The sequence below is a fragment of the Galendromus occidentalis genome, unplaced genomic scaffold, assembly GCF_000255335.2.
Source record: "Galendromus occidentalis unplaced genomic scaffold, Mocc_1.1 scf7180000077448, whole genome shotgun sequence".
Lineage (NCBI taxonomy): Eukaryota > Metazoa > Arthropoda > Arachnida > Mesostigmata > Phytoseiidae > Galendromus > Galendromus occidentalis.
The window spans coordinates 140,679-153,297 of NW_003805436.1; the positions used below are offsets into that span (position 1 = coordinate 140,679).

A 12,619-nucleotide genomic window follows, 5' to 3' on the forward strand; every position below is an offset into this window, starting at 1 on the left:
GGGTGGAAGTTCCTCGACCATTTGCTCGAATCGGCTCACGCTGCGGGCCATAGCTTCGATTCCATCACGGAGAACCCGCTCAGGTTGGTACTTTGGAAAAACAGCACAGGAGTTTCCCTTCGATCCGTTCCAATGAGCTTCCTGATAATTCCACCCGGTGTCCGTAGGAATCAATCAATCGAATCCCCGGTGTTTTCCTCTCACAAAACTCTGACTGTGTGACGTGCATTGCAGTTTATGAGGACTCTTCAGGATGCGGCGCGGGAAGAATGCGTAAAGAGAACGAGATGCATGGGATCGGGATTTCCAGAGTGATACTAATTGTAATGGTCGGGGAAAGCCGCATAGGCTCCGCTGAGTTCGAGCTTATAATAAAATTCGTCTAATCGACCCTCGAGGATAGCTTCTAGGATCTAGATTGTGAGTCTACGACATCATCGTCGGCCGATCTCAGGATCGCACACCAGGCGATCAGAACCCCTCCACTGGCTACCGATACCGATCAGAGACGCAGCGTCGAGAGGCATCTCCTGTATTTACAGAGTATCCGCATTTTTCTCTGGAGATTTTTAGAGACGTCTACTTCGGGTGACTTTTTGTTCAGCGCGACGCACCTCTGCAAACCCGAATTCCTCCGTCGGAATCCCCAGATACGAGAACGCCTCATCGCGGGGGTCTCCCCTTCTCCCAAAGCCTTGCGATATCAGTACACCCCGGGCTAGCTCGAAGCCCACCGGATTACAAGGGAGCATCCCCTTGTCGCACTCTACTTGGGACGGACAAGACCCTAACCAGAGCTTCGCCGTCGAGGAACGAGCGATGAAGAGGAGCGAAGGCGGCTTGAAAAAATGAGCGGAATTGGTATCCGGAAGGAACGAAACAGCTAGTTTGAAGGGCAGTGAGAGAAGGAGGGGATGTTGAAGCCGAGTAGGCTTTCGACTACGTCTCCCCGGGCGACGTTCCCGAACAGCGCTATCGAGTCGAGGAATCGTTCTTCTGAGCTCACGTGTCGAGGGAGTTCGTTCGAGTTCAGACTTAAACCGATACGGAAACTCGGCTCCATTCGTCTCGCTTGCAGCTTGTCGCTATCATCTCGTTCTGTGTCGTGTCGTAATATAAGATAAGACTTGGAGCCGCTCGGAAGATCCGCGTCAGGCTTCGGTAGTATCGCTAGACTCCGAGAATCGGCATTTCAAGCTTCGGGAAAAGAGATCAGAAGAATTACATTCCGGTAATCTTTCCGCTCCCGCAACCGCGCCTTCCCTGGAATTGGATTGCTACCAGCAAGTTTGGACGAACGAGAAGAGGCATGGCTGGAGCATTCCATTGATTGGCTCGATCGCACTTGAAGGAAGCTCCTCAGTGATGCCCTCCTCCGACCGTACCTCCAGATACAACTCCGATCGGTGTCTGCTGGTGCTCGGTCCGAGGGTTGAAGCGCGGTCTAGTCAAACTACTCGGGTGGATAACAGCTCCGAGAATCCGAGCAACGATTTTATTGAAACCATCGAGAGGCTCGGTACATAGGTCTCATCGCCTTTTGCCAAACTGGAATCCGCCTAAACTTGAGAAGATTTCATAATCATCCATCCATCTATGTATCTGTCCCGGCCATTCGTGTTCCTTTATCAGGAGCTAAACGCGCTCCTTGCTAAGACAAGATTAGCGATGTGAGACTGCGTCGGAGATGCTTCTATCAGATCGTTCTCGTCAGGACTCCCGAAAAGTCCTGCCGGTCGTACTGCTCAATACCAATCGATTTCTGCTTTCCCCGAACGTGTTCTTCCCGGGAAGTCCCCGGCGAAGGCATTCGTTCAGAGGGCGACTCGGTGATAATTGGTGGGGATGAACTGTCTGCCTTCTTTTCGCTGGCCCTTGTTAAATGATGAGAAATGTCGTATCCCTGCCGGCAAGGATAGTTTCACCCCAGGAAGGCTGACACGGCGCGTGGCGGATGTCAAGCCAGATAGACTAATCCACGATTTGAAATTTTGGCGCGCTACTAGGACGATGACGTCATCTCCGAATGAAAATACTACTGTTCAGGGCCATCCCAGCTGAGTGATGGATCCAATGGAGAACCTTTGTTCCCAAGCCATCCGGTCGAGCCTCGGAGCATGCAGTCGAAGAGGTGTTTCGTCTTAGGGCTTTGTAGTAGTGCTTTTTTCGCGGTCGTTGAGTAGCAAACCGAAGGAAATTTAATTTAACAATGACACCGAGGGTGTGCGGGCTTTCCGAGTCGGAGAAGAGACGGCGCCGCCTATTGAACAGGGTGAGTTCGATTTCATCGAAATGAGTTCCATCGACGCTGTCTAACAGAGCTCAAATCATCCGGCCCGACTGGCCCGCAGTTCGAGTGATGTATCTCTGGGAAACAGGAGCTGTGTCGTCATTGATGAAGAGATTCGTGAGTCACCTTTTGTTTTGGTAACTATCGCCGAACGGAATAGAGAGCACCGGGTGATGTCAGATTCTAAGCTGCACTCCGTATGCTCGGATATCATCGCTCGAGTTGCGGGAATATCGACTCCAGTCCCATGGCGTGTTTAGTGCGAATTCTTCTAGCGGTCTCTTCTCTTTCTGTATGATGCAACCTATTCGTCAGAATCGTCTCGCGATCGGGTCCCTTAAAGATCATTCAAGAATGAACTCTATAGCGCAGGCATTACCCAATCTTCATTGGGTAGAGACATTATCGATGTCGATCGCCCGAAGGACGACTCAGGTTCTAAATATACTGTGAGCTGTGACGACCCATATCATCGGCTGCGCTCAGGCGCAGAACTTCTCAATACCTGATGCTAGAGCACTCATGTCTGCCGGCCTTGGTTGCATTCTCATGCGCCGTCCCGGACTTGCTCGGAGAATTCTTCGCCAACCTCCAGTCTCGGGGGCTTGGTTGGCGTCTTCGACGACCGGTGAAGATGAGAGGACTTTCCAGTATACCAGTCTAAGAATCAAATGTATTCAATTCTTTCGATCTTCTTGGAACTTGCGGATCCAAACACTGGATATCATCGTTATCTTAGCAGTCATCATTATTCAAAGGTGAGCAGTGATTTCTGCCACCAACACAATTCGGTGGCCCGGTGGACACTTGAGGGATCACTGGACACTTAGTGATGAAAGTGGTTTGCCACTCACGTGCGCTTCTGGGTCTTTCCTCGTGGTTTCCCTTGGGTTTCTGATCTCCCTCGCTCGATGGCCCAGCCACAGAGTCTCTGAAGATTCATATCGAGAAAAGTCCCTCGGGAGATGATTGAAATCCGGCTCCGGAACTTCCGGGTCCAATCACGCGGTCATTGCTTCTCGTCATAAGATCTGTACATAGTGTTCGGCGAGAAGCTGCGATAGAAGAAAAACTACTCACCTAATTCGTCTGTCAGATAAAAATTCTTCCCGAGAATTCGGGAAATCAGTCACGTGAGAGGGCCCACGCTCGGGATGAATGATCTTCCAACCCCATGAATCGTCTTTATCTCCGGCTTCGATGGGCCCTCTGAATCGAATCGTCCGAATGATCGCGGTACCGTATTCCTTGCTTCCCGAAGTTGCGATCATTCAGATGAGTCCATCGCATTTGCGGTGTGACTCATGCGCGAGGATGCCCCACAATTAGATTGTTCTCGCTAAGCTGAGCCATTTACGCAGCGCGAGAAGAAGTTGAAAGTTTGCTTGCGTAGAGGAAGTGCGTTCCCAGCCATTGAAATAGATATCCTAAGCTCTATATATTTCGGGCTAACTCGACGCACTAAATCAGAGCGGAGCCGGACCGTTCCAAAGGCCAGAACTACGACGCCACAGTCGAGCACAAGAACACTAACTGCGTCCCCCCGGTAGTGGAACCGTCGAGCAGCTTAAAAATCATTGTCGGTAAGCTTCCGAGCTTCCGGTCTCCGCTCTTCGATCGCGAAGCGTAGGGTCATTATTGATTTTCGGGATATCTTGCCATGTCCCCGCATTCGGTGTTCCAACGCTCTCACGGGGGACAACGTCACGGCGCAGTTTGTCGGAGAAGCAGCGTCTTCTTATCCAGCTATTATCGTATACTTTCTGCGTCGGAGTTTTTAGAGCCGTCAAATGCACTTGTCTCGCGATTCAGATTGCGACGTAGTTGGCCCGCACGACGCCGACCTTTGGTCGCCTCTCTCGATAAGATCGAGGCTCCCGCTGCTCCGGAGGCTATATTGCGACGAACATTGTCCTCATACGCCCGCGGAGTTCTCCGAGCTGAATGAGTCACTTGTCCCCGCTCGCGATAATTCATGGAGCTCCACGCGGAGGATATAGCTGTTGATATCATCGTCGTTCTTCGGTGGTGTGACTGGAACAGCTTCGAGGCAGTTCGTTTCCTGGTCCGCGCCTCGAAGCGACGGATTCCAATCTCCACGGTGCCCCCGCAGCTGTGAGGATACGCTTCCGGCTGATTCTGGCTCTTGAACGTATTTCTCTGTTCCACTCGAAGCTGCGGGATTCCGGCGCTTTTCGCAGGGACTGGATGGCGCCGGTCAAGCTCTTTCAACCGAAGCTGTCCATCGAGATTGACAACATTGGCAATTAGGGCGCTGGAAATCTCCGGAGCCAGCACTTCGCCTCGATCAAAATACCGCTATGCGATGAGTTCTCCCCCCTCGAGAGCGCGTAGAATCGCCGGCTCTCTTTGACGCTTCTTCTAGAACGATCGAGTTGAAGACTTCCTCTCCGACTCTGAGATCTCCGGGCGAAGTTCTGGCACATGCGGTACAGAGTCTCCGTCTAGAAACGAGTCCGTAGGAGGCATAGGTCTCCGACTTCCTCCAAATAGGCAGACTGTGTTCTTACTCTGAGAGAATCCGGAACAGGACGTGCCATAAACCGCCGAACTAACGCCCGGGGAAAAACATTCAGCATCTACTATGCTGAATTTGTTGGATTAAGCGCTGGATGCTTGACGGATTAGTGAAATTAATCGATGACGGACTGTATTCGGAAGCGAGGGATTGCCCTTGAGGCGTCTCGTAGAATTCCGAATCGAGAGAGCGAGCGAACACAGAAAAGACGAATCCACTGTTGACTCAATGACTGATTCTGGAACGGACATTTATTGTGGTTACCTTCCGCCGAGGCTGACCTTAACGGAGCATGGGTCCGGCGAGTAACGCGTCCCTGACGTTTTGTCTCGCCCAATTTTTTTTCGGGAACTCGTGAAATTCCCAGCTGAGGTTCAGATTACTGTAACTTGAAAACGATCGATATTAGTTGAAATGCAGCCGACACCAAGAGCATGGGACAATCGAAATTGAGCGAGATGCATCCCTAGACGACGCCCAATCTCTTGGAACCCCTGAGCGTGCTCGCTCCCCCCTCCCTCTTTCAATACCCGCCTCGGCTTCTCCGTTTCCAAAAAGAAGGGAAAAAAGTGAGTCATCTCATGGCTCGAAATATTCATGGAACGATTGCAGCTAGTCTCGTGGCGAACCTGTCCATGACCACGCTGTGGCATTACAAGACCCTCCCGGTTTCGGTGACCGGGGAATAATTGAGATGCTGCGTTCGAGAGCTCTGCTCAGCGAACTGACCGTTCTACTGACGGGACGGAAGCTCGAGAAGGTCAGTTACCCCTAAGAAATGAATTTCAGCGATTTGGGATCAAAATCGTCGTCGTATCTCTGAAGGGGCCACGAGCGGAAATTTGGCCCGACCCCCAGAATTCGCTTTGGCTTCGATTCCGTCGAGGCTTCGATCCCCACAATCGGTGTGACGTTAAAACATTCCCCAATGCCGGGCTTTTGGTTTTAATTCACCTCTCAGCTCATCCGGGTTGGCTCGTATTACAGTAAATTTCTCTTTGAGGAAAGGCGAGATTTCGGAAGGACGGGAACTGCATACCTACCAAAATCGTTCTCGGAATTAAAAGCTTCCCCCACGTTTGAATGAATCCTTTCGCTTTACGTTCTATCCGAACATCACGCTCGATGCGGTATTATCCGGCCACGCCTGTTCGTTTTCGAAGAGTCGAGCCCGTAATCCTCCCAATCTTTAATATCAGAAATGACTCACAGGCTTTCACCTCGAGGAGAACGATGGGATAACTCCCCGATAGTTTTTCCGGGGCTGTTCCGAATCCTACTATGTTTCATGGATCGTTCTTCGGAGAGCCGTGGACAGGAGACCCGAGTTGCGTCGTTCGAGACATCATGGATCATGAAATCATGACTCATGGTTCGCCCCCCACCCCTCGATCCGTCGATGTAATGCCGAGTGCAAACTCAGAGCTCTCTTCGCATTCTCTAAGAAGCTCTGATATAGAATGAGCCCCCGCTTTCGGGAATCGTGAGCGACGAGGGAGGGAGGCAAGCTAGCTCCTCGAATCAGCATTACAAGGAAGAAAATATCGGGCAATTACGAATCGATTCTCGAGATCAACATGACGGTAGAGAACCGACTGCCGCATTAAGGTTTTAGCGCTGAGCTCCAGGCGGAGAGCCTTATCGTCGCGATCCTCCGACCGCGATATGGGCGCTGCAGGTCCCGGGCTGGCGATAGAATTCGCGTGAATCCGATAATTCGATGTCGGATCAGGGAGTCACTGTCCGCGATTTTTCCTTCGTTTAGACGTACCGTACTCAGGAATTATAACATCATACATTGCGGTTCGAACCCGGATCGATCTCTCTCTGCGAATCAGAGGAGAAAGTGTTCCGATAGCTGCCGATGGCGTCAGAGACGAGCCGAATGTTTCTCTCAAGCAGCACATGGCGGCAGAGGATTTCATCTTTCTGAGAGAACGTGGTCTTCCTCCTCGCCTCCAACGGTGACCTTGCATTACAAAACGCCGTTTCCCGCATTCTCTGTTGTCAGTGGTGTATGCACACAGCTGAGTTCGTGTTCAGAAACCGAATAGAGGGAGTTCTTGAGGCGTGTGTGTGATCCTTTATTGGAGGCGTACTTGTTGTTTGAAAGAAGAGCGGAGTCGCGAAACTCGCTTGGTAGAATACTGCGCTTCAGGATCAACCCCAGAAAATTTGTGTCCGTTCGTCATGGTGGTTGCCAATCAAACGATGGGTTCCAGCTCCGCTCGTAGAGACGTCAATGCCATCGGGATTCTCGATGACGACGTCGCTGAAACGGTACGTCTGTGATAGTTCCCGGAATATTGTTACGTTGCAAGCTTAACTCATGAAGCTCGGCTGCGAGCGCCTGCCGTGAGTCCGTGGACGGCCGGCTGAACGTTTCGGGTCCAACCGCGGAAAGCGCGTAGTTTCTTGAGACGCGCATATCGAGTGGTGGCAATCAAATCGAGGCAGGTGTCCAACGGGCACTGAGATCGCTGCGAACAAATTCCAGCTAATGCTTCATTCTCCGACAAGACTGACACCCTGCATGGTTGATCCGATTGGAGAGTCAGTCTCCCCTCGCTCAAACAATCATTCAATCATCCAATCAATACATCGGCCCGCTGTCCGAAAGAGACCCGTTTCGTGAATATCGTTCTGAGAATCCCGTCGCGTCGTTTCGCTTCTAACGATGACCCCGAGATCTCGAGGTCCAGCGAACGATTCAGCGGCCCCCGAAGACCGTTTGCCTGGACCCTAAATCGGGACCCGAAGGGAAATGGAGAAGCCCCGCATCGTTGCCCCCTCCACGAAACTGGAGGGCGCGTGTGTTTCGGTAGAGTTTAGTAAGATCAAAGTACGCCGGGAGTTGCTCAAAAGTTCGGGGCGAAATGCTCAGGTCACGGACGAAGGCGATCTCGCTTACGCGCAGCACGGAATGCCCTCTCTAATCGTCTTAAGCTAGATCGTAGGTCGCTCTGTATCCGCAGCCTATCGCAAGGACGATAATTCTGATACATACATCGGCTGATTTCTCAATGAGCTTCCTCGTGTGACTCGGATTAATTATCTCTATTCCTGACGGAGTCTTTGCGTTTGGACTCCCCGAGATATTGGTGAGCCCGTGCTTGCGATCCATGGCCAGGGTCGAGGAACATCCGGATATCATCTCATTCTTTTCTATCATTGACTTCGAAAGCTGAATTCGATGCTGCTTCGCGCTTCACTCCGAAATATTCCTCCGTGTTTGAGTTGGACCTGCCTCGATCTGTTCATGATTTTTCCTCTTCCGTAAAAGAATACTTTCTATTTATCGTTCGCCCGGAGTCGGCACTCTCGATCATACCCTAGTTTCGTGCGAGTGCTTCGACGGCGAACAGCTCCGCTGCTGCGATCGGCTTCTAAGTGACATTATAGGATTTGAGCGTGTCGTCTCTCTCTCAACGAGTTTCGACAGATTAAATACGTAAAGTCCGAACGATAGCAGGGAACTCTCACGCTGCCAACCCAATTTACTGTCCTCGCTTGTCAGCGCGGCAAATGGCCGCTGTGAGCTCCGCGTCGGGTGAATTTTTCGAAGTGCATCTTCTCGATGATTGCTGCCCTGAATGTGTGAGATATCTTCCAAGTCGGAGCGCGGTTTCACACGGCGAGATCCTCTAACCTGACCGAGGGTTCGTTTGTCTAACTCTCATCTTCTTCTCCGTCGTCAGATTTTCCTCGAAGTATCCGTCATCAACCCGATCACCCGCAAGTTGGATGATGGCGAACTGGTCACCACGTACGCCATCTACATTGAGGTAAAAACCGTGACCGGTCACATGAGCCGCAATTTTCTAAACGCAATTCCGACTTCGCTTTCGAGAGCTGAGCGCTAATCTCCCTCCGTCGTATCCGCAGACCAATGACTCGGCGTTTACGATGTCCAAATCCATGGTGCGCCGCCGATACTCGGATTTCGTGACGCTCAGATCGATCCTTCTCGAGCAACATCCCTCGACAACTGTGCCCAAGCTGCCCGGTAGGACTTTCTTCGGAAAACGCTTCGACCAGCGCTTCATCCAGGAAAGGTATCCCGCAATCCGAGTCAAGGACGACTCGTCTTCGATTTTCTCGATAGGTTCCAACCAGAGAGATCTCTCAGAGCCTTGTGACTTGTGACTTCAATGATGTGTTTTCATTTCAGATGTCACTCTTTACAAATATTTCTGAAAGAAATCATCGAACAACCCGTTTTCCTCTCGAACAAGAGTCTGCATCTCTTCCTCCAAAGTTCCTTGCCCATGGACAAGGTTCAGAACGTGGCTAACGGGGCGGAGTCGTTCGAGCTCCCCCATAACAACGCCCCTCTGATCCTGCGCCCTGTAGATGCGAAAAAACCCACCGGACGAGTCGGTATTCTGAAGCAAGAGAGTTGCGCTTCGCTATCGTTAGCTTCCAATGTCGAGCACGAGTGCTGCATCAAGACGAAACACCAACACATAAGAGTCGGATCGGGCATCGTCGTATGTCCCTTCGTTCCGGGAGCCCACCAAGCCATGGCCAGCAGCGCACCTTTCAACATTCCTGGCCAGCAACATTCTCCTGTGAACATCAGGAGTTGTGCTAGTGATACATGTCTCGATGGAGCCGTGAGTGGCGGTAACGGAGCCAGCTCGCTGAACGGTAGCAAGAAGAGAGTATCTTTTTTCATTGAGAAGGAGAACAAGCGGAGCCTCATGAGTAAAGTCGCGGAGGTTCACTCCTCTCAGGACGTTACAGCTTAATGAAATTCTCAAGACAAAGAAACGAGCTCAGCTCGATTTTGAAGTATGCGATGTTATGAGTGTGAGAGATGATTGAATGGACCACGGCCGTTTCTTGTATAATGTGTTTATACTACGGTTGAGTATCGCTATGTTCTGTATAAATGAGGCGCTCAGCATCTCCTGCATCTCGCGTGTGTCTAACCGTCCAACTGGGTGTGTGCATGCCTCGGTATGTGAGTTAGGCATTTATCCTTGTTGAACGAAATAAAGTAAACTTTTGTGGAAATAGGTGCTTTGCTTGGTTCTCCCCTGATGAGTCCTTTGAGTTTTGTGACTGTGTCGTTTGTAAGTCTTTCGTCCACATCGTGCTGTCGCCACGGTCTGCTACGAGCAGAAAAGTTGTCGTTGTTTGAAGATCGCGTATCGCATACGCTGTTGCATAATTATAGCTTATATTGATAATTAAATAGAAGTAAGGAATGACCAAGCGCTTTTTCATTTTTCGAAAGCTTCTTCGGAGTGAATTACCACTCGAAACCAAAGTCTAGTGTTTCGAACTTCGGAAACTACTGGGATCGTGAGCGATCCGACAGCGTCGCTTTTCGAGCGACGACCACGGCGGAGCTCGAAAAAATGATCGGACCATGCGGGTTATCTTGAATGGTCTGTGGTCACGATTCCGTCTCTTGTGGTAGCATTGAGCTACGCGTCACGCCATAGAAGACGTATCGGCGGAATGAACAAGAATTCATGGATTTAGCGCGCGGCGTCCTCCGAAAATCGCCTAACTTCAATGGAGTCCCCCCTTAGGAGAAACTCCGGTTCTCAGAAGTCGACGCTGCGCTGTCGTCTGTGATTCCTGATCTACAGCTCTATCACCGGCATCCTCGTCCCTTTCTGGAACTACATTCCGATTTGAGGCTCAATCAAGCTTGGAAAGATCTTTATTCCTCTGATTGGAACGGTCTCAGCCGAAGCGGCGCATCTTCAACAGTGAAAGAGTAGATCTATCCTACGGTGCTCTTCAGCACGGGGCTAAATCAGATGCATTTGCGTAACGTTTCGTCGCATAAAAGAATAGCTGTCTCTCGATATCGCTCAAGAGACCACTGGCTCCGATGCGGAAAAGATCGTTCTTAAGCCAATCCTTGCCGAGTACTTCGTTGACCAAGAGCTGATAATCGAGAGCGTCCTTCGCTGTTCGAATCCCTCCCGCAGGCTTGAAGCCGACCCTCGTTTGGGTATCTCTGTAGTAGTCTGAGATCGCTCGGAGCATAGTGAGCGTCACAGGATAATTCGCGTTCACGGATTCCTTCCCAGTCGAAGTTTTGATGAAGTCAGCGCCCGCCTGCATGGCTGTCAGCGAAGCTTTGCGGACGTTTTTCAGTGAGCCAAGTTCACCTGCGGGAGCAACGTCGTATCTGCATCACGCGTTCAAAGAGCGTACGCCCCAAAGTCTATTACACAGAAAACTATTCGATTTTACCTGTCGATAAGATAACTTTCATATGAGCGCTTCCGCAGGCCTCCTTCATTTCGCAGAGCTCGTTGAAGACAGTTTCCCAGTCGTTCCGGTGAGCCGCGGTACGATTGATGACTACGTCGATCTCATCGGCGCCGCTCTCCACCGCGAAACGGATCTCGTCGAGTCGACTGCCGATGGAGTATTGACCTGGAAATTTCGGGGCATGCTTCAAGCTCGAAATTTTTCAAATCTCTCAACCAAATCCCATTCGGAGCCTCGCTCCGGTCTCGTGCTCACACTCACCCGATGGGAAACCGCTTGCCACAGCTGCGATCGGGAGCCTGACTCCCAAAGTTTCGAAGGAATCTACACAGTCCTTGACTCTAGGTGGATAGACGCAGACTGCCGCGGTTCGCACCCCGACAGTCTGCAGCTGAGATACGATCTCATCGCTAAGTGGCTTCACCGCTTTACTGCATAGCCTTGAGGACGAAAAAAAAACTCGGTCCAGCTATCACAGTTTTCCATATCTTCGAGTTCTTGCAGCTCCGAATCCCAGGCTGGAATCTCGGATTCTCCTCGGATTCCCGCCCATCCTCAGTCGAGCTGCGGAATCCGCACAAAACCTCGACTGTGTCGTAAAGGCGTGTGATCTCGTCGCCATGGCTACTATCATTGGTGATTAGTCGGAGGTGCCTCCGATAGCGCCACGAGCGATAATCAGGCATTTCGGATAGCTCTCATTTCGAACTATCAAAACTCATAGCTTATAGCTCGATGACAGTTCTCCACTCAATATCTCCGAATAGCTTTGAAACTTCGGCCGACCTGAAGATCGTAGATGGCGTATCATCCGAGTTGAGTGAGGTCAGGTCGAGACACGTTACCGCACGAAGTTGCCAAGCGGCCTGATTCACGCCTTTGACACACCGTCTCCGCAGAATGTTCGAGCAAGTTTCTTGAACTCGGTCGAGGTTGACCTCGCACTGATTCAGCCAATCGGGATCGAAAGAAGGCATTTTCTGCAAAGAGTCCAAGTCGGGCTCTCGTGAATAATTCCGGCCGAGCTCTAGGACGATCCATGGAATCGCACTAGATTGGGAGGATTTAGGATCTAGATGAGAAGAGGAATTGGTCCCATGTATTCGAACAGGGACGAGCAAGTGTTTCGAGGGTGCAAGCTGATATCTCAAAGGGTTTAAATCTCGAACGCCTCTCCTATGGACCGATCGAGCCATGAACCAAATGAAATACGACGAGGCAGTCACTCACAGTGATCGAACAAACGAAATTCCTACAACATCGACTAACAGAGAGAGTGGAGTTCGACTACTCTGACTCCCAGGATGCTCTCCGTCGATGACCCCGGAGGGAAGATATTCTCCTCCCTTGAGCGTCGTCTACGTCGCGTCAAAGCGGTCTTTCGCGCAATCTTCAAATAGCCTGATATCTTTCGTAGAGGAATCCGGTTCCGTTTGCCGACAAACATCCGTTGGGAATGTTTCCTGCGTAGAATCAAAGCGGCACTCGAATCACCCTCTCCACATAGAAGCATTAAAGGATTCTTTCGCAGAATACAAACTCTACCCACA

The 12,619-nt window shown here is 50.9% G+C and overlaps 2 protein-coding genes across 4 annotated transcripts; one reads left to right on the forward strand and one right to left on the reverse strand.

Moving 5' to 3' along the window:
- The first annotated feature begins 6,825 nt into the window (after positions 1-6,825).
- On the forward strand, positions 6,826-10,049 carry LOC100904087 (uncharacterized). 2 transcript variants are annotated; one of them, XM_003743527.1, is made up of 4 exons: positions 6,826-7,109; positions 8,528-8,614; positions 8,715-8,884; positions 9,001-10,049. In XM_003743527.1, exons 1-4 carry the CDS (start codon positions 7,020-7,022, stop codon positions 9,578-9,580), a joined length of 927 nt encoding a protein of 308 aa, XP_003743575.1. In that variant the 5' UTR covers positions 6,826-7,019; the 3' UTR covers positions 9,581-10,049. The 2 variants fall into 2 exon arrangements, with proteins under 2 accessions (XP_003743575.1, XP_003743574.1); XM_003743526.1 differs by lacking the exon at positions 6,826-7,109 and adding an exon at positions 8,306-8,426.
- Positions 10,050-10,545: 496 nt separating this feature from the next.
- Dera (deoxyribose-phosphate aldolase) lies at positions 10,546-12,448 on the reverse strand. 2 transcript variants are annotated; one of them, XM_003743528.1, is made up of 5 exons: positions 12,300-12,448; positions 11,856-12,049; positions 11,331-11,509; positions 11,049-11,234; positions 10,546-10,963 (listed from the first exon to the last, which is right to left on the reverse strand). In XM_003743528.1, the coding sequence occupies exons 2-5, from the start codon at positions 12,044-12,046 to the stop codon at positions 10,587-10,589; spliced, it is 933 nt and encodes a 310-aa protein (XP_003743576.1). In that variant the 5' UTR covers positions 12,047-12,049; positions 12,300-12,448; the 3' UTR covers positions 10,546-10,586. The 2 variants fall into 2 exon arrangements, with proteins under 2 accessions (XP_003743576.1, XP_018495143.1); XM_018639627.1 differs by lacking the exon at positions 12,300-12,448 and having other exon boundaries at positions 11,856-12,296.
- Positions 12,449-12,619: the final 171 nt, after the last annotated feature.